Source organism: Prosopis cineraria, unplaced genomic scaffold (genome assembly GCF_029017545.1).
Source record: "Prosopis cineraria cultivar Desert tree isolate PC_DT_omini unplaced genomic scaffold, ASM2901754v1 PC9, whole genome shotgun sequence".
Lineage (NCBI taxonomy): Eukaryota > Viridiplantae > Streptophyta > Magnoliopsida > Fabales > Fabaceae > Prosopis > Prosopis cineraria.
In genome coordinates, this window is record NW_026555340.1 from 16,934,831 (window position 1) to 16,957,479 (window position 22,649).

The 22,649-nt window shown below is 28.0% G+C and overlaps 2 protein-coding genes across 4 annotated transcripts; one reads left to right on the forward strand and one right to left on the reverse strand.

Annotated features, from left to right (window-relative positions):
* The first annotated feature begins 13,148 nt into the window (after nucleotides 1-13,148).
* LOC129320809 (GDSL esterase/lipase At5g03610-like) lies at nucleotides 13,149-19,464 on the forward strand. Of its 2 annotated transcripts, none has more exons than XM_054966432.1 (5): nucleotides 13,149-13,282; nucleotides 13,393-13,560; nucleotides 15,586-15,863; nucleotides 17,724-18,045; nucleotides 19,037-19,464. In XM_054966432.1, exons 1-5 carry the CDS (start codon nucleotides 13,210-13,212, stop codon nucleotides 19,249-19,251), a joined length of 1,056 nt encoding a protein of 351 aa, XP_054822407.1. In that variant the 5' UTR covers nucleotides 13,149-13,209; the 3' UTR covers nucleotides 19,252-19,464. The 2 variants fall into 2 exon arrangements, with proteins under 2 accessions (XP_054822407.1, XP_054822408.1); XM_054966433.1 differs by having other exon boundaries at nucleotides 15,589-15,863.
* On the reverse strand, nucleotides 18,963-22,631 carry LOC129320808 (pentatricopeptide repeat-containing protein At3g05340). Of its 2 annotated transcripts, XM_054966431.1 has the most exons (3): nucleotides 20,321-22,631; nucleotides 19,809-20,154; nucleotides 18,963-19,247 (listed from the first exon to the last, which is right to left on the reverse strand). In XM_054966431.1, exons 1-2 carry the CDS (start codon nucleotides 22,046-22,048, stop codon nucleotides 20,143-20,145), a joined length of 1,740 nt encoding a protein of 579 aa, XP_054822406.1. In that variant the 5' UTR covers nucleotides 22,049-22,631; the 3' UTR covers nucleotides 18,963-19,247; nucleotides 19,809-20,142. The 2 variants fall into 2 exon arrangements, with proteins under 2 accessions (XP_054822406.1, XP_054822405.1); XM_054966430.1 differs by having other exon boundaries at nucleotides 19,809-22,631.
* Between the last annotated feature and the right edge of the window lie 18 nt (nucleotides 22,632-22,649).

Consider the following 22,649-nt stretch of genomic DNA (forward strand, 5'->3'; position numbering starts at 1 on the left):
CACCCTTCATTCAATCATTTCTTCATTGATGCTTACTTTTCTCATTACAAGATTTTACTTCAATCCCTTGCAAGAAGAGGACCCATCTTGTTTCTCTTCCTCACAATGCATCCTACACTTTCAATTACTTTTCTTTAGTTTCAGAAGTATTTAAATAGAAGAAAAGGAAAAATCTAAAGAACATGATTATTTTACTTTTATCTCATAGACTCATTAGACATGCCTTTTAAAATTAGCTATTGAAGTATCAAAATTGGTTAAACTAAAAGGCTCTATAATAAATTTTTTTATGATTATAAGTATTTTTATCATCTTAATTTGATTTTATCAAGTTGAATTCTTCCCTCTCATAAAGGAAAAAGGGAAAAAAACAAAGTGAGGTACTGGACTACTGAGAGGCAATCTTCTAGTTCTATAGACCAAGTACAGTCTAGCCTGACTTCAGGTTCTATCCAGATCAGACCAGATCATGAGTTGCCTAACCTAGTCTTTTCTTCCTGGTTAGGCTGAAGTCTTGTCTTGTTTGTCCTTTATGCTAATACAACCCTAGTTCAAAGCCAAATAATGAGGTTCAAGATGTAAAATTTAGTAATAGTTTCACTAAAACCACAATAATATCATATGATTGTAGTAGTTATGTAGAATCGCTATAATCTAACCATTATAATATGACTTTTTTTATAGTGGTTTAGCCATTCTTTGTATTTTTAATTATTTATGATAGACAATATCAACATTTGATAGTTGCATGCATTTTATGCATTATACAAGACATGCATGTGTATTCTTATCTTGATTATTTAAGCAAGATGGAAGAGTAAGATTATTCATGAACAAGAAGCTAAGATGTGTGCTTGTTCATGAACGAGATTGTTCATGGACAAAGCATTTCAATGAATCTTGTTTATTAATATTTTTCACAAATAATAAATCTCCTTCCTTTATTGGTCTTATTTTAGGGTTGCGCTATTTGTGTTTTTATTAAATAAAAAATAATTTTGTTTTTATTAAATAAAATATAATTAAAAAACTTATTTTGATTGATAAAATACATAAAACACTAACATAATAATTTTGTTATTCAGTGCACAAATGACCATTCTTCTAATTCATAGTAATTTATGATAGATGATATTAATATTTGCTAATTACATGCATTTTACATGTGGTGCTACTTATATGCTCTTATTCTTATCTTAAATATTTGAATGTGAAAGGCGAGGTTCATCTTCATGTATGGATCCCATGCATGTGGACCCCTCCTTTTTCAATATTTCCCTTTGAAGAACTTTAAAGGATCTCATTTTATGATATTGTTATGCTATAAGTTGACATTTTGATGAAATCATTTCATCTAATTTACCCATTCTCTTTTTATCATTGAACTATTTGCAAGTTTTTTCAATGTCTTCTCTATGGCATCTCAAAACTCTTCAAACTCTGATGGCAAGGTAACCCTGTGATCAATATTAGGGCAAAGGAATTATAAAGGCAAAGGGAAGCTTAGATGAGAAGGTCGAAAAGAAGACTTCAAAGGGTTGAAGAACCATCAATCCCATTGCCTCAAGCTTTTCTTTCAAGTACACATATACACATGGTAGAGTCACAACCCTTATGGTTAAACTTCCTAAATTCTTCAACAAGAATCACATTCCATAATAATTTCATAGAATATTGTATTTTATTGTAGGTATAGTTCTTCGAGAGAATTTATCATCAACAACATTATTAAGAAACCACATGTTTTGCCCTTTCAATGACACCATTCATGTCAACCTTAATCTCCTACTCAATCAAGCAAGGCTTAATCCAAATAACTCACTCCCAAGAGAAGGCCCAACGAATTCACAAAATTGGGATGTTCGGTTAAGTAGGTCACGTACCTCACTTCATGCTCAAGAACGATCAATCCCATTGCTTCCAACTTTTCCTCCAAGTACAATTAAAATGCAACTTACCTCTAGTCATAAATATTAATCACTATACAAAAACACACACAACATCAAGGTATTGAAGCTCCTATAAATTCATTAATTGGTATCACATTTCATAAAATTGTCTAAAAATTTGTTTTCTATTGTAAGGATAATCCTTGGAGAGAATTTATACTCAATAGAATTATTGAGAAATCAAATATTTTCTAACTATAACACAATTAGTACTGGTCCTAATCTTTCAATCCATCAAGCAAGACCTTGTTTCAATAACTTATCCTTTTGAGAAGGTATGAATTTGCAAAATTTAAATGAGCAACAAATTGCCAATGACAATAATGTTGCAAATGATTGGCTAATCAATGATAGTGCAAGTGAGTTAAGTTAGTCCCATACCATACTTCAAAGGGCTGGAGAACCATCAACCTCATTGTCTTAAACTTTCTCTCTAGGTATAATCAAAATAGAGTTTACCTTTAAGTTAATCACTATGCAAAAACAACGTCAACACAACATCAATCACACAAAATCACAGCATTTAGTAATGAAGCACCTTTAAATGTTTCATTATGCATCACATTCATAAAAATGTCTTAAAGCTTGTTTCTTTTGTAAGTATAATCCTTGGAAAGCATCTGTTGTGAATGAAATCATTGAGAAATTGCTTTTTTTTATTATAGGTGACCGTTTTACAGTTAGCCATAATCTCCCTATTAATCAAGCAAGACCTAACATCAATAATTCATTCCAAATAGAAGGCACGAATTCTCAACATTTAGATTTACAAGAAATAACTAATGACAATAATGTTACAGATGATGGGACAACCAATATTAGTGCAAGCAAACTTCAAAGGCAAAGGGAGGCTGAGTTAGATAGGTCACACACTAAGCTTTAAAGGATTGAAGAACCATTGATCTCATTATCTCCAAGTCTCTCTTCAAGTATAATTAAATGGAACTGCCCACTAAGCATATATAAATGTTAATCACTATGCAAATGACAACAACACAAAGTAACAACATTTAAGGTTGAAGCTCCTATGAATTCTTCAATAACCATCATGTTTCATGATAATATAATGTCTTATAATTTTGTTTCCTATTACAGGTATAATTCTTGAAGATAATCCATTTTCAACCAACAACAATGTTAACATTGACCCTCGTCTCCCAATTGATCAAGCAAGACTCAATATCAATAACTCATCCCCAATAGATGATATGAATATGCAACATTTGGATCTACAAGAAATCAATAATGACAATAAAGTTGCAAATGATGGCTCAAACAACAATGTGTCTCACTAAAGATTACATGTCCTATATATAAGAACAAGAAAATATATTTAACGTTATTGTCCTTTTTGTCATTCTAGTGTATTTTCTTATTAAGCAAGTCTTTCACCCAAATCAATTTAGCTTAATATACGTTATGCTTTTTAATATTGCATTGAGTTTATTCTTGTGTATCTTCCTATGTTGAAGAAGTTGAATGTTGCAATCTGATCAAAAGTAAATCTATCTTGATATTGTATAATTCATCAAACTTTAATCTTTGTTATTGTAAGAGTTTCAACTTTGTTTATGTATACTTAGTTTTATTGTTTTACTAAACCAACTAAGAATTTGATAGGAATAACAAATGCATAGACCCCAACCAGTGAAGGCTCTTGCAATGAATTTGGATCCAGTGAGTACTTAAATCCACTCACTCAATAAATATTACAATTACAAATATTGGATTTCATCATCCAAATCCCAAATACGTTTCTCTCAAAAAATTCAAAACAACTCTCACAATCAAAATATCCCTCATATACACCTTCGCTTCCAAAAATTTAGAATAGTCATTGATATGATTTGTGATCTAATTCAAAAGATGAGATTTAGTACTTTCTAAGCATCACATGACAAAATCTCTAGTAATCATTTGATTAAATCAATAGATGCTATTATGCCACGTGAGACACTCATTGAATGAATAGATTTATGCTACTCACTAAATCCAAATCTATTTGTGGCATCCATTTTCTTTTTCTTACCACAATGGCAGCTTCTTTTAATATAATAATTGAAAGGAAAAATGAGACTTTTGATCACTAGGTGATTCTTAGTTAATTATTTGATCCATATGGTTTGATAATTATCACTTTTGTCCCTGTAATATAGTTTTCTTGAGCTATTTTGAACAAAACTCATTGCCAAATAGAAACCCAAATATAATAAACACAATATATATGAAGTTGAGTATGCGACTATGCTAACAAAATATGATGGCTTCAAAAAAAAATTTTAAGGGAAAAAAAATCAAAACAATGATAGCTAATATAAAGTAGTACTAACAAAGATTGGCTGATTTAGTTAGTATTTAGTTCATAATTCATAAGATTGTAAATTCAAATCTTACTATCAATTTGAGAACAATGGGTAATCTGTAAGTATATTTACAAGTGCTTTAAGTTTAGAAACATGCTCTGATTTTAATGATCTACAAAGATCCAACTCACTTTAACTTTTTGTCAATAATATATATATATATATATTTTAGAGAGAGAGAGAGAGAGAGAGAGAGAGCAATTTCATCCCTCTCCATGGGATTGATCCATCAAGCTAGTCAAATAAATTACAACCAGGATGAAGGAAGTAGTTTAAATTTATTATTTTTAAAAAGTACAAATTAATTTGCACAATTAAAATTTAATTTAAATAGTTTAGAATTGCAATAAAAATACAGTGAAAAAATATAGTAGAGTGAAACTAATTATATTTTATTACAATAGCATTATTCTATATATTCCGCATATTTTTCATGGAAAAAATCATCTCACTATTATCATTATTTATTAATTTTAGCTAAATTTTAAAATATTTAAAAAAAATTAATGTTCGATCAAGCTAAAGATACAGACAATCTTGTATATAATAATAGAACTCTAGGTTTTTATAAAAATATTATGATAATTAATTTTAAATATTAAAATAAAAACATTTTAAATGTAAGATAATATATAAAAGAAACTTAATAAAATCAATGGATCACTGCAAAACTTGACGTAAACTTTGGATATTTTATTACATTATTCTTTTATTAGAAACAATCATGTTCCAAACACAATCAAATACTAAAGGTGAAAATTTCTCCCGAGGAAAATGAAAGAAGCTTGCATATAATATATATATATATATATATAAGAAGCTTGCATTTTGTAGAACCTAATATGCAATCTTTGATGATGAATGTATCTTTTTCATTAAAAAAAAAAACAATGATTCGTCAAAGCACTATTTCCTCCCACTAAACTCTTGTTTTTTGGGCCAGCCATCCCAACTTATAGGAAGGCCTAAGAGAACACTCTTGAAAGTTGTTGAACGCGATCTCTTAATTAATAATATTTTCTAAAAGCTTGATAAATGATAGAGCACAATGGCGTCTTGCAATCCATATAACCGACCCCACCTAGTGGGATAAAGGCTTGTTGTTGTTGTTGTTGTTGTTGTTACATAAATCTTCCTTGTATATTTGTGATTTCATTTTCATTCACCCAACCATTAAGTAACTATTAATTTTGAATTTTAAATATTTATTGTGATAAAAATGACCTCTTTAATATAACAATTATCTGAACATTTATATTTTCCAAAAAAATAATTTTTATATGAAGAAAAATATTTTAATACAAACATTTTCAAGCTTTGCTGTATTACAAAATTTATCAATTTTCATTATATTATAAAATTTTATAATTTAAATTTTTATCAAATTTAGAGGTGCCTTCAATTGTCGACTGGATTACTCTATAACTCACAAAAAACTTGTTTATTTAGGTTTTTTAAAAAACTAACAACATAAGTAGTACTGCAGCAGCAATAGCAATAGTTGTAATATAATATTAGTTAGTGTTTTATTAGAGTGAAGGTAAATTAGGCAAAAATTTGTTTTAACATAAGTTTTAATTAAAAAAATATATGTTTTTAGAATATTCCCATTGAAAGTAATGGACTAAACTAAACAACATATTTTCAAAATATAGGAAAAGTTTGTTTAACTAAAGGAAATTAAAAAGGCGGCGAGGAGATTACAAAAAAAATAAAGGTGATCGAGGTATTTTGTTCTGAAAATTTAATGAAAATTTTCGTGTAAATATTATGTTTTTTATTATACCCTCATCAGATTATCCTTAAAGTGTAACAAACATTAAAGAATTTTTTTCAAAAAAAAATTTGGCATCTTAGAGATACCATATGACTCATCGCTTCAATTTAGATTGTTAGGTCACCCACAACAACTCTCAGTGGACTTTTTTTTCGTTAAATTATAGGGATGAGTATAATTTTTTTATAGAATTAAGGAGCAAAAGAAAATGGATCACATTTAATGTAGAATTTATTGATTCCTCATAAATATATGACAAATCGAGTTATATTATTTGCTTTAAAAAAACGTATATTCAAAACAACTTGATTTATTGTGCATAGAAAAATGATTAGCTGAATTCCCAATAGTATCTACTCCTCTTTTTTAAATTATAAGATACTTTTAAATAGAATTATGCATATTAATAAAAATCATTAAATATATTTTATAATTTTATCTTTTTAAAATAAAAATATAAACTTTTAAAAATATATTTCATTTAATACTTTATTTTTAAAATAAAAAAAGAGAATATATGAAAAAAGTAATATCAAAAAGTATTACCAATAAAACCTTTTTTTTTAAATGTCTTATATTTTAGGATGTTAAATTTTTTTAAACAAAATTATCTTATAATTTAGAGAGATGATGTGATTCACTTGATAAAAATTTGATCCATATTTTATAAAAAAAATAAGTGTTTAAATTAACCATCTTTCTGTTATAATCTTTTCTTGGGGATGTTTTTTTTTTTTTGGGGGGGGGGGGGAGCTGTTGTAACCTTGAGCCCCAAAACTAAATTTATCTAAAATTTCTTTTTACCCAAAGAAATGTCGATCACACTTAAAAGGGGCAGGTTTAATGGTACTGAATTTTAATTTCAATTTTCAAAAGCAATCTCTTTTATGGCAATTTGAACATTTAAAACTGATTCTAACTAAATTATTTAAACATATTTAATTCTATCAAAATTAATTTTAAAAAAATAATATATCTAAATATGATCACGTTATAACATAATTAATTATAATTAAAATTAATCATATTAATTAATTTTTTTATAATCAATTATACCTAATTAAAATTCAATCAAAACTTAGATTGGCTTCCAAGACAAACTTTGTTGGTAAGAATGAGAAGCAATTATCCAAAAACATAAGATATAACAAATAGATGAGAGAAGTGAATGGATGCCATATTTGAATTCAAAATTTCAAAATTTAAGTTTATGAATCTTTATCTTTCATTATATCTTTTTTTATAATAACAAAAATAATTAATTTTAAAAGAAAAAAATTGAAATTTCTTTAAAAAATGTAAGTAAATAAATAAATAATTTTGACAGTTGGGCATTTAGATATAATAAACTTGAAAGTCTGAAGTGCTAAAGACCGAATTTAATTATATAGCCCTTTTTTTTTTTGTTTAAATAAGTGTTAAGCTTCCCAAATTGAGCCCAGCTGAATCAAGTCTAACCTATCTGAATTAATTACCCACAATAAAAACTAACAAAATGTCTACATCTGCTTGTCTATATATCCTAACCTATTCTTACTATTGGAATTTGGGCTCCTTGTGGTGGCTGATACGGGGTTGATAAACTAATGTTTTTGTCGTTCAACAGGTGGGTTTGAACATTTAATGGGGTCTGATTTAAATATTCATCAGTTGATGACTATTTAAACATTTGGACTATCTAGACTTTTAATGCTGACGGTCCATATGTACATGTTTTATTTTATATTTATTAAGGTAAAAATTTTAATAAATTTACTTTATCAAAAATTTGGACAATACAGACTTAATTTTAATAGTTCAATTTAATATTAAATTTTTTAAAATTTTTATAAATTAACTATCTAAATATACTTTGCATTGTTTGGACTTAAGATTTTTATTTTGCAACTTTTTTGTAAATTTTATTGAAGTGTCAATTTAGAAATTATCTTGATTTTTAATATTATTTTTACTAAAATAAAAATTTTGAAAAAATTAATATTAAATCTAAACTGTTCAAAGTACATACAGATAGTAATTTATAAAAATTTTAATACTACATTGGATCATTCAAATGAAATCTGCATTATTCATATTGTTGCTAGATTAGATTTATTAAAATTTTTATAACTTTTTTACAAATATAAAATAGAACTGAAAAATTTGGACTATCTAGATTTTTAGATGTTCAAGGAAACCAAATCTACATTTATGTTATGCTTGCTAGGAGAGAAAAGTTAGGGGGAGAGAAAGTGAGGGGAAAGACTGAAAAAAAATAGTACTTTTTCATATTTTGCTACGAAGAAAAAAGTGGGGGCAAAATAACATGTAAGACTTATATATTTTTACCTCTAACTTTTTTTTCCAAATATGGAAAGATTTTGGAGAGAAAATTTTATTTTCAAATTTACCCACCAATTTGTTTGTTACTACCACTTGCTTCCCTTTTTTTATCATAATATTTGCAATGTAATTACATTTTGATCATGAATTTTTGTTAAAAAAAATATATTTAATTTGTAGATTAATTAAAAAATGCTAATTCTAAATTTTTAAATTAATTTTCAGTTAAGTATCTTATATTTGGTTGTGGTTTTAAATTTTAAGGTTATTATATATGTAATAATTTAATAAGTAAAATTTTAAATTGGATAAAATAGTTTTTGTCAATATTGGATAAAATAAATTTTAATTATATTTTTGTTCAGTCAATAATATATGATAAAAATTATATATACATATATATATTTTAAAATATTAAATTTTATAATATAAATATTTTATAAAATAATAAAATTATTATTGGTCATATAAAATTAACAACTCTTCTCTCCTTCCTATTTTCTCTCACTAGTCAAGCACAATGAAAAAAAATTATATCGCTCCAATTTTTTTCCCTTTTCATTTTCTCTCATTTTTATTTTTCTATGTGAGCCAAGCATAGCATTGATGTCTACTTACACACCAATACCTAGAAACATTTTAAATTTGTGTGAATGTATCTTTTATTAAGAAAAGTGGAACTATAGAAGAAAAATAATTGGATCCCTTTGTAATAACCCATTTATATATTTATCTAAACTAATTCATTAATTAACTAGACTTTCTCAAATGTGTGTGTATGTGTATGCTCCTCTAGTCCTATTTATAAATTACTTTTAATATATTTTATAAAATTTAAGAAAAAACTTAAAACTCATTATTTCTAACCAAAAAATTGAATAAATTTTTAACTTTATTTTATTAAATATACATAATTTAAAAATGTAATTTGTCTCACCAATATTTAATGGAAGGTAAAAATTTTATGATAAAAATTTAATATATATGATTTATTAATAGGATAAAAAATCTTTCACTTCAAAAATATAGAACATTTTTATGAAGTATGTTATAAATAAGGTTGAAAATAGATCATGTCCTATTTTTAAGGCCTATTTGGCAAATTTTAAGGTTTATTTGATTAAATAGGTTAGGCATATTTTTCTCAAGGCCTAGCATGTAAGTCTATAGGTATGGCCTATTTAGGTCTTTTTATTTAATATATATATATATATTATTTATATATTAAGTACATTTAATTTATATTATTATTTTTTAATTTATATTCTTTTGTTTGAATGATTGAGCCTTGTTATTGATTTATGTAAGTTTCAAAGCTTGTTTTTTGAATCTTTTTATGAGCCTACTTAAAAGTGCTTCAATCTTGGTCAAGCTTGTGATAGACTTAGACTTAAGCCTAAAAAAATGCATGTGTACAAGCTTAGGCTTTAAGCCTTTATTATAGGCTCAAGTCTATTTAAACAAGGCTTAGCTTAGCCTCATCTATTTTCATATCTAGTTATAAAATTTTAGGTATTTTGAGTCTTTCAAAATGTAACTAATGAGTTTTTTTAAAAAATACTCTTAATTAAGAAGTGTGATTAATAAAGATTTCTGATTGAAATACCCTATTAAATAAATGTAAAGATGAAAAAAATGTGTAATTGCAAAAACAATTAACTCATTATTGAGAGGTATAATTCAATTACAAATATTTTATGATATTTAAAATATATGACATCATTTATACATGTATGCACAATAAATTTCTCTCTCTCTCTCTCTCCCCCCCAACACAGATTAAATATAAAAGCACAACCTCTTCACATATACTATATACTCATCAAGTCATATTTATAACTTGTAAATCGATTTCAAGGAAATAAGAAAACCCTTAAAATTAACTCTTTAATTTTGTTCAAGAATTGAATAATTTTTTAACTTTATACAATTAAATATATATTTTAATAACCTACTTCTCTTACCAATATTTATAGAAAGTAAAAGAGAAAATTTATGATAAAAGATTAATAATGTGGCTTAAAAATAGATTTTTTTTTCAATTAAGACACTCTAATAAATAAAAATAAATATGAAAAGAGTGTAATTTTAAAGACAATTAACCAACTCTTGGGAGGAGTAGTTCAGTTAAAAAATTTCTTATACTCCCCCTTCCCAAATTAATAAGTCTTCTAAATAAAATTATGCATACCAAAAAATTTCATTAAATACTTTTAATAATTTTATTTTTTAAAAAAATAAAAATATAAATTTAAAAGATATTCTCTATTCAATACTCCATTTGTAAAAGAATATTAAAAGGAAAGAATATATAAAAAAATAATATTAAAAAAATATTATTGATAAAAATTTATTTTTATCAAATTATCTTTATATTTTAGGATGTCAAATATAAAAAATATCTTTTAATTTAAAAAATAATATTTAAAGAATGTGACATCATTGATTGAGATATGCACAATAAATATTTGTCTTTCTCGTTAAGTACAAAATGCCACAACCTCTTCACATAAACTGCACGGCATAAAGTTCCAACTTTTCAGCATCATCAACAATGACAAATGATAAAGAGATCCTAAAATAATTAATTAATTTAATTTAGATCTCAACTATTAACTTTTTATGAATTTGTAAGTTAGACTATTAATTTTATAACTTTATTATGATAAATTTATAACTTGTGTTTTAAATTTTAATAAAAAAATAAATTTAATTATTTTTTAATTATGTTAAAATTTAAAAAATAAGTTACAAATTCATCACAACGAAGTTATAAAATCAAGAGCCAAACTTGTAAATTCTTGAAAATTAAGGAACCTAAGTTAAATTAATTAATCCTTTTGAGACCTCACTATCATTCTTCATAAATTAAATGTCAAAAAAATGTTGACAGCCATTATCTATATATCCCGCCCTATTCATACAATTGGAATTGGGGCGCTTAGAGCTAGTATGGGGTTGCTAAGGTAATTTTTTTTCTCCCAATCATATGGGTTTTAACATTTACTGTCTACTCATACACATGGTGTGTAAAAACTTTTTTTTTTTTGGTTGGTGAAAAGTGTGTAAAAACATTGTAACCTTGTGTGAATGTATCTTATTAAGAAAAGTGGAATTATGGACCAAAAAAAATTGGTTTCTTTCATATTAACCTAATAATTATATATTTACCTAAATTAATTCAATAATTAAGCAGACTTTCTAAAACATAAGTACTCATGTGTATACTCTCCTTTTATCCTATTTATAAATTACTTCTAATATATTTCACTAAAATTATAAAAAATCTTAAAATTATTTAACATCATTTTCAAAATTGAATAAGTTTAGCGTCAGATATTAAGAATCTAAAAGTTGAGAGAAAAATTTATACAATATATAAATTTAAAATTTCTATGCTCTTCCAGCTATAGTTTAGAGGGTATGTTGCTCATTTACCCTATAATAAAAATTACTAAATTTTATAACATAATAAAAGTTTAAAAATGTATGCATTAGAATTTTCTTGGTTGTATAACAAATATTTGTTTGGAAAATTGAAATGTTAAGATAATTATGATGTTAGCGATTGGGTGGATGTAAATGAAATATCAAGTATACAAAGGAGATGTATGTAACATATATTTTAATTTCAAGAGAGGTTATATAAGTTCTCAAAAGGAAGATTTATGTAATTTAGATAAAACAGAAGGGTGGTGAGTACATTTTAATCTTAATTACTCTATATATTTATCTAAAATAATTCATTAATTAAGAAGACTGACTAAAATATATGAATTAGTACATATACTCCTATGATCTTATATTTTATACTCTTTCTAATCCAAAATATAAGTATTTTCTCTAACTAATCTTGATTCAAAATATAAACAACCTAGAACATGTAAAAATATTTTTTTTATTTTGCCCCTTATATTTATTAATCTAAATTTTAATTTAAATTTATCTCTCACTCATTATAAAGTCCATTAATAATTGAGATTATGAGTCAAACAAAAGACAATATATATTTTTATGAGAATAAGGATTTTATTATGAATTTTTTTAAAAAAATGCTTATATTTTAAATCAAAAGAAGTAAATCACTTTCAATATGTTTTACTAAAATTAAAGAAAATGTTAAAATTCATTAACCCTATTCAAAAATTGGATAAGTTTCTAAATTTATTTCAATTAAATATACATATTTTAATAACTTACTCACTCTTATCAATATTTAATAAAGGGTGAAATAAAAAATTTATGATGAAAGATTGATGATGTGACTTATTTTAATTAAGACATTATATTAAATAAGGGTAACCCTAAAAAAATATAATTTTAGAAATAATTAAAAAACTATTAGGATATGTAATTTAGTTAAAAAGTTTCTTATACTTTCTCTGTCTCAAATTATAAAAAAAATTTAAATAAAATTTTACATACCAATATATTTTATTAAATACACTTAACAATAATATTTTTAAAAAAATAAAAATATAAATTTTTAAAAATATTTTTTATTTAATATATTAAAAAAGAGAGAAATGAAAGTTAAATATACATAAATTGTAATATTAAATTTATTCAATGAAACATTAATTTTTTAAAAAAATATTTTATATTTGGATTGTTAAATTTTTTTAAAAAATATTTTATAATTTAAGATGGAAGTAATGTTTAAAGAATGTGAACTCATGGATTCAGAAATGCATAATAAATATTTGTCTGTCTCATCAAATATAAAAAGCCGCACAACCTCTTCACACATACCATACGGCATACGGCATAAAGCTCCGACTCTTCAACATCATCCTCAATGGCAAAGCAAACTCATGATCTGTCTCTTCTCTCTCTTCTCGTTTTTCTTAATCTCTTTGCCATTTTCACAGGTAACAAGCTTCAAATTTTCATGGCCTGTTATTGATTATATGTGTGTGTGTGTGTGGTCTTTTTAGTTTGGGATGGTTTACATATTTTGACTGATTATTTTTTGTTGCAGTGATTGAAGGATCATCAGTAAAGAAAAAGCTGTTTGTTTTTGGAGATTCCTATGTTGACACCGGCAATTTCTTAAACTCGCCGGCGTTCAAACCTCCCTACGGCGACACTTTTCCCGGTGCACCGGCCGGCAGGTTCTGTGATGGCCGTGTCCTCTCTGATTATATAGGTAATTTATTTATTTTTTCTGTTTTATTTTTTTCTGTAGATTTTTAAAATTATAAACAGTACTCCAGCAATCTTCCTCGTCTGTTCACGAAAAATTTAGAAGGAAACTTTAAAATTTTTTATAATTTCTTGTTATTACCTTGTTAAATCATTCGAATTTGATATAGCATCAAATTTTAAATTTGAATTTTTCTCAAAATTATAATGAAGAAATATCAAATCTCTTAAAGTAAACTGATCGTTTTTTTGTTCTTCATTTCATTACGTTTTCTTAATATCAACTACATAAAGAAAAAATATACATACATACATACATATATATATATATATTAAATCCTAATTATTGCCAATTTACAAAATGTTTTTGAGTTAATTTGATATCCCAAAATACAAGATACGGTGACCAAAAAAAAAATATTAATTATACATGTTTTAATATTACCCTTCCCTTAATATATTTTCTCTTTGTTTAATGTTTTACAAATAATGTCATATTAAATAAGAGTATATTTTAATTTATATTTATATTTTTTAAAAAATAAATTTATAAAATATATTTAATAAATTTTATTAGAATTCTCATAAAAATAAATAAATTCTATTAATATGTATAATATTACTAAAATGTGTCTATTAATTTGGTTTCATGAATATACGAACACAAGTTATGGCTTTATGGATGGCATTACTATATGAAGTACAGAAGCTTTAATGGCCTCACTCTCTGATCAATTAATTTTGGTGGGTGGGGGGTTTTATTTGCATTAATTGGAGATAGTATATTTTGCCATAAATTTTATTATATATATACATTGATGAATTTTTAAATTTTCAAGATATAAAAAATGTTTAACTCGATCTTAACAATTATTGTACTTCATCTATTTTCAAAGCACAGCCATATATACTTCTATAGACTTTGAAAAAACAGCAAAAACACAAAACTTTCTATCAGACTGGGCGAAGTTACACAAATACCCTTTTTATCTCTATTTTGAGAATGTGCACTTTTTTCCTCAAAGATTGAAAAAGATCCATGGGGCTTAAAAAAGAATAAAACCATGTATCAGCCAAATTTAGTGAAATCATCCTAAAATGCCCTTTGTTTACGGAAAAGTTTTCTAGATTTTGAAAATAAAAGGAAGATCTAAATAGTTTATTTTGGTTTTTTTTATGAATTTCATTTTTGCTTATTAAAAAGTGTATTTTTAAGTCTTGAAAATAATAATAATAAAAAGGATCTAAATTCTATACAGTAATAATAATAAACAAAAAAAGTCTTGAAAATGGTAATATTTTGATGAAATTTACTTTTCGTTTTTAATATATGTATGTATGTATAGATATATAGATATTTGAAAGGTATATATTTGTGGACAAAAACCAAGTGAAATATATAACAATGAAAATATTACTTGTAACATTACTTAGGTCTCATATTATAGCATGTTTGTTACGATCAAAATTAAAATGATGATTTTACTGGTTTATGTCTTCCTGACGTGAAAACAAACATGTTCATATTCTGTCACATAAACCATATAGGGTAAACTGATAATTTAATCTTTAAACTATAAGTTCAGGAGCATTTGATTTTAAACTTTTTTTAACTCTTAAACACTTAAAATCTTGGCAATTTTTCCTTTGCCTATAACTTTAACCATTAGTTGATTAATAAATTATAAAAAATTACCTCAAAATTACAACAACAAAAAAACCAAAAGATTCATATAAAAGGACCTGAAAATTACAGAAAATGACCAAAAAAATATGTAATTTTTGGGTCTTTTTCTGTGATTCTATTAGTCTTTTTGTGTAATTTTTAATTTTTTTTAATTTTCTAGTCAATTAACTGATTGTCATGATTTTTTGATGTTTAAGAGTGAAAATGAATGGGAAAAAAAAAACAAGTTCAAAGTTTTTGGACATTCCTAAACCTATAATTTAAAAGTCAAATTGCCATTTTACCAAATAACTATATACTTTACTAATAGTATGAAATATTCTGTCTTACTTCTTCATGAAGCAGCTTCGTTGGTGAAGATAGAATCCCCAGTGGCATATGAACAAAGAAAGTCAGCAAACCAATCAGTGATAGAGAACGGGATGAATTTTGCTCATGGAGGGACCGGTGTGTTTCAGACAATGGTGGATGGACCAAACGTGACCACCCAGATTGACAAGTTCCAACAATTACTTCAACAAAATGTCTTCACCAAACAAGACCTTCAATCTTCCATTGCTCTCCTCAATGCTGCTTCCAATGATTTTTCCACTTTCTTACTCAAAAATGGATCCACTTCGGTCAGTATTATTTGGCTTAGTTGATTTCTATTACTTGTTTTTTTTTTTTTGCTTACTTATCTCATATTTATTGGTTGGGTTAGGGGCCCCTACTAGAAAAAGAAGCTTCTCCAACGTGGCAAAGATAAATAGTAGATTTTCATCGTATGCATGAGGATTATGATTTGAATATAATATGAAATCTAAGTCAACCCATTTAGTTAAATTGATAATCAATAAACTGGTGTATTTTAACTGATTTAACAAACTGTTTTGTTTATGACCAATCTAATCAAATCAGTTCGAATATAATTTTGAACATTAACACTTGAACAATTGACATGACCGTCGGTTCGGTTTTCATTTATCTTGAATTTGAATTTTCAACTATTTACGTAAGTGACGAGATCCACTTATACTACTCATGTCAACTTGAATTGCTTTAAATGTTCACATTGCTTGGGAAATCATTTGTTGTCACATGCATCTATAGTTAATTCAAGTTTTGGGTTGGGTTGGTTCCTGCTGAGAGGAATATCTTTGAACGTTTATTTTAATTCACATAAGACTCAACTTATTTCTTGATTTAATCACCCAATATCCTAAAAAACCTAGAGGTATTACTACCACCTCCTCAGACTAATCTAAACTGCCAATGTATTATGAGATCGTTATATCCTGGGAAACTTGTGGACAGTTTATTTAATGCAATTGCAAATCTCTAGACTAGAACTTGAGACATCATGATAAACTGATTTAATTTCCTTGCCAATTGAACCAAGCATCACCCGGTTAAGGCTCAAATTCTAGACCTTAATTAAAAATAAATTTGAGCTTCTTCTTGCCGCTTGCCCCAACCGTGGTAGGGTGATATTACCTTTGTTGAATTCTCATTTGGTGTGAATATTGTATTGTTTGATGAGTTTGATAGTAGTTAGTTAAGCTACTTAGTGTTTCTACCTGTTAATGCCTGTTTTTGTTGATCGGTGATTTGCTGTACAATATGTTCTTTTGATTTGCTTGAGTTTGATAAGTAGTTAAGCTGCGTACTTGGCGTGGAGAAGGATTTGAAACTTTTATCTACCTTCAGACCTTTAACTAAAGATAGCAGTGAAAATTATGTACATTTTTAATTCAATAATTAAGATCATATTTTGTTTATTTTGGGAAAATTGCACATTCGCTTTTTTTTTTTTTTAAGAATCTACAAAATTTTCTAAACTCTAAATCTAGAAGCATTTGATACCCTAAATTCATTTTAGTGTAATGTTCTTTTTTAATTTTTAAAAATAATGTAATTTAACCCTTTCTATTAATAAAAATTAACTTTAACTATTAGTTAATTAGAAAATTAAATGAGAAAAAAGATCTCAACAATTACAAAAAGGATCAACAAAATTTTCTTGATCCTTTTCTACAATTTTTGGAGCCTTCATTGTAATTTTTTGGTCCTTTTCTATTATTTTTGAAGTTCTTTTACATAATTTTTTAATTAATTAATGGTCAAAGTTAATATTTGTTAATATTAAGGGTTGAATTGTACCATTTTTAGAAGTTGAAAGAAAATATTATGCTAAAAATAAATTTAAGGTTCTAGACATTCTTAGACTTATAATTTAAGAGCAAATTTATTATTTAACTTTAAAATATATTATTGCTCCAAGACTATGGTCTCCGCAAGTTTTATTTCTGCATTTGAGACTTAAGCCCCAATATTTAGGCTTTTTGGTCTTTGTGGCCAATTTTCCCAGTTAAAACTCATGCCTTAATCAGTGCTGAATATATATCAGATAATTGCATAAAAATACTCAAACTATCCTCTCTCTCTCTCTCTCTCTCTCTCTCTCTCTCTTTCTTTTTTTGAGCTTTTTTTGGTTACAGGACTTACCAGCCTTTGCTGAGTCACTTGTGAACCAAATTTCTGTGGATTTGGAAAGAATTCACAGGCTGGGAGTGAACAAAATAGCAGTGGGTTTAGTGGCACCTTTGGGATGTTTGCCACTTTTATCAGTGTCTTCTTCACATCAGAATTGCAGTGATGAAGCAAACAAGCTGGCAAATTACCACAACAATCTGCTTCTTAAAAAAGTAAAAGACTTGAACAACAACAGTCAATCATCATCAGGAGATCCAGTATTCATAACCTTGGATCTCTACAATGCTTTCCTCAACACTATCACTACATTGCAGAAACAACATGCTGGTATGTTCTCCAATTATTCTTTTTCCCTTTTTCTTTTTGATTTTTTTTATTAGTAGTATGCATGTTATATGTATTTATGAGTAATTGTTCTTGTTATCAGGGGATGAAAATGAAATAATACAAAACCATGACTAGGAATGTCTCTAAAATTACTTAAATTTGTCTGGCAAAGAAAAAAGTTACTTAAAATTGTTTGATGGGCATCCCTCCTTAATTGAAAAAATCAAGGGCAAGTTGAGTGATTATGATTGGATAAAATTGCTCATACTTTGCATTCATGCAATAATCCATTAGCCTTGATTTGGATGGAGAGAAAAATAAAGAAAAATGAAAGTTATGAGAGAAAACTCCTAAAAATAGTAAAAAAAAAATACAATTTTTGAAAATTTCTTCTTCTCGTTTCCCCTTCTCCGTATTTTCTTCTTACTTCCCTCTTCATTCAAACCAAGCCTTGGGTTGGGTTTTTTATTGGTATTCTAAGCATACTATTGATGCATTGTATGATTTGAAATTCATCCCCTCCCTCAATTTATATCAAAAAAGAGGTAATGAAATTTTTAATTTCTCAAATTCATTTCAATTATCGATTTTATTCTTGAAGTTTAATCCTTATCAATCAAACCCTTAAAGTTTTAAAATCATATATGATTAGTCCTTTTGGCTTGAAGGAAAAATAACATCATAATGATTGATTGTATATGTTTATGAAACTTCAAGAACTTATTTGATACAGAATAAATTTCAAGAATCAAATTGATATTTGAGGGACCAAATTTCATTATCCCAAAAAAAAAAAAAGCAAAAGATCCTGAATTGCGGTACTTCAAAGCTCTCCAAACAATTTTTTTTCTATAAAACATATTCAAACTTGAGAATTTACTAAAGAAGAATAAACATGGAATCACTTAAACCAATGAGACTGGAATTTCTAATATACCATTATCTATTATTATACGTCTTGATTTATTTTAATTTTTGTTCCTTTTTGCAGAAAACCCAAGGATGATGAATCCATTAGAGCCATGTTGTGTGGGTGTGAATGGAGGAGAATGTGGCAGTGTGGATAAGAAAGGAGAGAAACAATACAAAGTATGTGAGAAAGCAGAGGAATCAATCTTTTGGGACAATGTTCATCCTTCTCAAAATGGTTGGCTTGCTGTCTCCACAGCTTTGCAATCTTCTTTCCAACAACAACTATCTATCTGACCAACCAAAGTTCAATTAATCAAATTAAAACTACCATATGCTTGACTCGTAGAAATTGGATGCTTCTTGAAAGTTCATACAGGACATAGCACTTACGTAGTTATATTTCAGGGGAAAAATTAGAGACATTCAGACATTATGAGATGCACTTATTATATACTTCAATATATATATATATATATATATATGTATGTATCTATGATTATATTACTAGTTTTTCTTCTTTCAAATATTTCCACATTGCTTATAAGGTTAGAGAGAACTTATTTTTAGTTGAATGTTATGAATATCTTTATTCTTCAAAACTCAGTTTTTATATTATTCAATTTCATGTCTTAATTATGCTATATATATATATATATTCTTCTACTTTAAAATTTATCATATTCAACACCTCATATTGTACTATATATATACACCCACTATATTTAATCATATTTATACATTATAGTATATAAGTTTAACTATTTACATTATTTTCATAAAAAATACAATTAAAATATCAAATTGAAACAAAATAAAATTAATAAACAAAAATGAAATTTAAAATGAAGTACCTTTCGGCTATTTATATTGACTGAGGTGTATTCACCAAAAACACAGGGTAAGAATTGGGTTTTTCAGCATCTTCAAAATTCCACCGTCTGCTCCATTCCTTTCTTTTTCTTTCTTTTCCATTTTTAATCACCTAAGAATTTTTCTTCTTATATCTTTCTTTCTTCAAGAGGAAATTTATCATCTATTCAGTTGAGAAAACAAGCAGAAGCCACGCAAATTGCCTGTGAATCCAATTCATATGAAGAAATATTTGCGAGCTGGCTTACTTTCTACGCAATCACCATGATCCTCACAAGAAATTTTACTGTCAGAATAAAAGCAGCGCCTAGTCTTTCAAATCTTGACCTAAGTGATGAAGAATAAACCTCTCATCAGGGACATATCCTTCATATTTCATGTGTTTCAACAAGCCAAATAAAGTCCAGTATATTATATCAGCTTGTGGATGCAATCTATCCCACACAACAAAGCTACTGATTTTATTTTTGATCTCTATCCAACTAGTACCTACCTCTTTCGTTACTTCCATCTCCTTCATTCTCTTGATAGTTTTTGCCCTGGCTTTCCATTTCCCCTCAGTAGAGTATATATTGGACATCAAGATGTAAGGAGCTGGGCTATCGGGTGCAGCTAGGTATAGTTGATCAGCAGCATATTTACCCATCTCAGAATCACCATGAATGCTACAAGCACCAAGCAATGCTTGCCAAACTAATATGCCAGGATTCTCTGCTAAACTCTCTATGAAAGTTCTAGCTTCCTTAAGAAGTCCAGCCCTACCCAACATGTCGACAACGCATGCATAATGTTCTGATCGAGGAGTTATACAGTGATCTCTTTTCATACATTCCATCAACTCCATCCCCATCTCAACTAAGCCTGCATGACTGCAAGCATGAATTAAAGACAAAAATGTAACATCCGTGGGAGCTGTACCTTCCAATCTCATCTCTTCATACAGTTGAAGTGCTCTACAAGCATCCCCATGGCGACCAAAAGCTGCAATCATGGAGTTCCATGATATTGAGTTCTTCTGAGCCATTTGACAGAAGACTTGGTGCGAGTCATACAGATCTCCACACTTGGAATACATGTTTACAAGTCCATTATTAACAAAAGTATTATGAATGAAGTTCTTTTTAATGACTAAGGAGTGAATCTGCTTGCCTAGAGCCAAAGAAGTGTCAACACTGAATACCCCAAGTATAGCTGAAATTATGTTTGGATCAATTTCAATCCCTGACTTCACCATTCTCATAAAAATATGGATAGCTTCTTCCTCCAATCCATTTTGAGCAAAAGCTACAAGTATTACAGTCAAGGAAACCTCATCCAGTTCTTCAGCTGACACGAAAATCTTCCATGCAGCTTCTAAACATCCACATTTTGAATACAAATCCATCAATGCACTTTCAATGAGCAAATCTGACTGCATCCCCAATTTCCAGAGCAAGCTATGAATTTTGCGACCTTCATCCAAAGCTTGCAAACCTGAACAAGCCATAAGCGAGCTCAAATATGTCAAAGAATTCGGAATAACTGATCTAGAGCACCGCATTTGAGCAAATAATTTTAAACTATCCGCATAAAATTCATTTTGTACAAGGCCTGACATCACTGCCGTCCAGGTTATAACATTCCTTTCAGGCATTTCATCAAAAACTTGACTTCCATGACTAAAACAACCACATTTGAAATATGACGTTATTAGGGCATTCCCCACTGAAATTTCCCGGTCAAAACCACCAACAAATACTAAACCATGAATCATCTTATTTAGATTAGAAGATTCAGGACCATCACAAGCTGATAGCATTGTGGTCAGAGTTGCTTTATCAAACGGATCACACGCCGACTGATGCATCTGTTTAAACAAACTGTAGACCGAGTTAAAACCCCTGTTACTCAAAAACCCAGAAATCATTGTGTTCCAAGACACAGTATCTCTGACAGGCATACGATCGAACAGCTTAGCGGCATCCAATAGTTCCCCACATTTCGAATACATAGCGAGGAGAGAGTTCCAAATGAATAGGGCATTGCGGGTACCATTCGAGCTTTCAAAATCAAAAGACCGAATCCGCTTGATAATGAGGGCATGGATTGAAGCACCAAGTTGAAGATTTCCATCTCTCCCGCAAATTGAGAGAAGGGAACTGATGTCTGCGTGGTTGAGAAAAGATCCTGTATTTGACAAAAAGGGATCTTGTATGCAAGGGAATTTCCATCTGGCTCTCATCCATGAAAACAGAGAAGACTAATTAACTCTCGGCGGATGAATGTAAGAGAAATTCGCAGAAGGGAAAGAAAATTTTCGAAACATACCAGTCTATGGATCAAACAAATTAAACTCTCTTCTTCAAAGATTTTTAATAGAATAATCTAATAATGCTAAAACAACGATTTAGGACCGTCATCGGATCCGTCAACATCAACCCTTCGCCGGAACTCAGCCGCCCTCTCAAAGACTTCCTCCCCTGTCGTCCAGTTTTGCAACCCAACGAAGATCTAACCCCACTATCACCGCCGCAAATCCTCCAATAACCACCACTGTCGACCACCTGGAACTACCATGCGTCCATTCCGGTGCTTAATTGTCGTTTCAAATCCGTTTCCCCCTACTACGGTTCAGATGTCAAGAGGCTTTCCGATGAATTGAAAACTCCCAAACCTCTAGACAATTGGACGGCTGAGATTAGTCCCTATCTGACGGCTAAGATTGCATCTAGCTGATCAAAACGGCGTCGTTAACATCGAGGATACGGTCGTTGATATTGCATTTACTCGACAGTGACTTGGGCGGCCAAAATCCTTTCTCGCATCTTCATGTGCAATAGGCG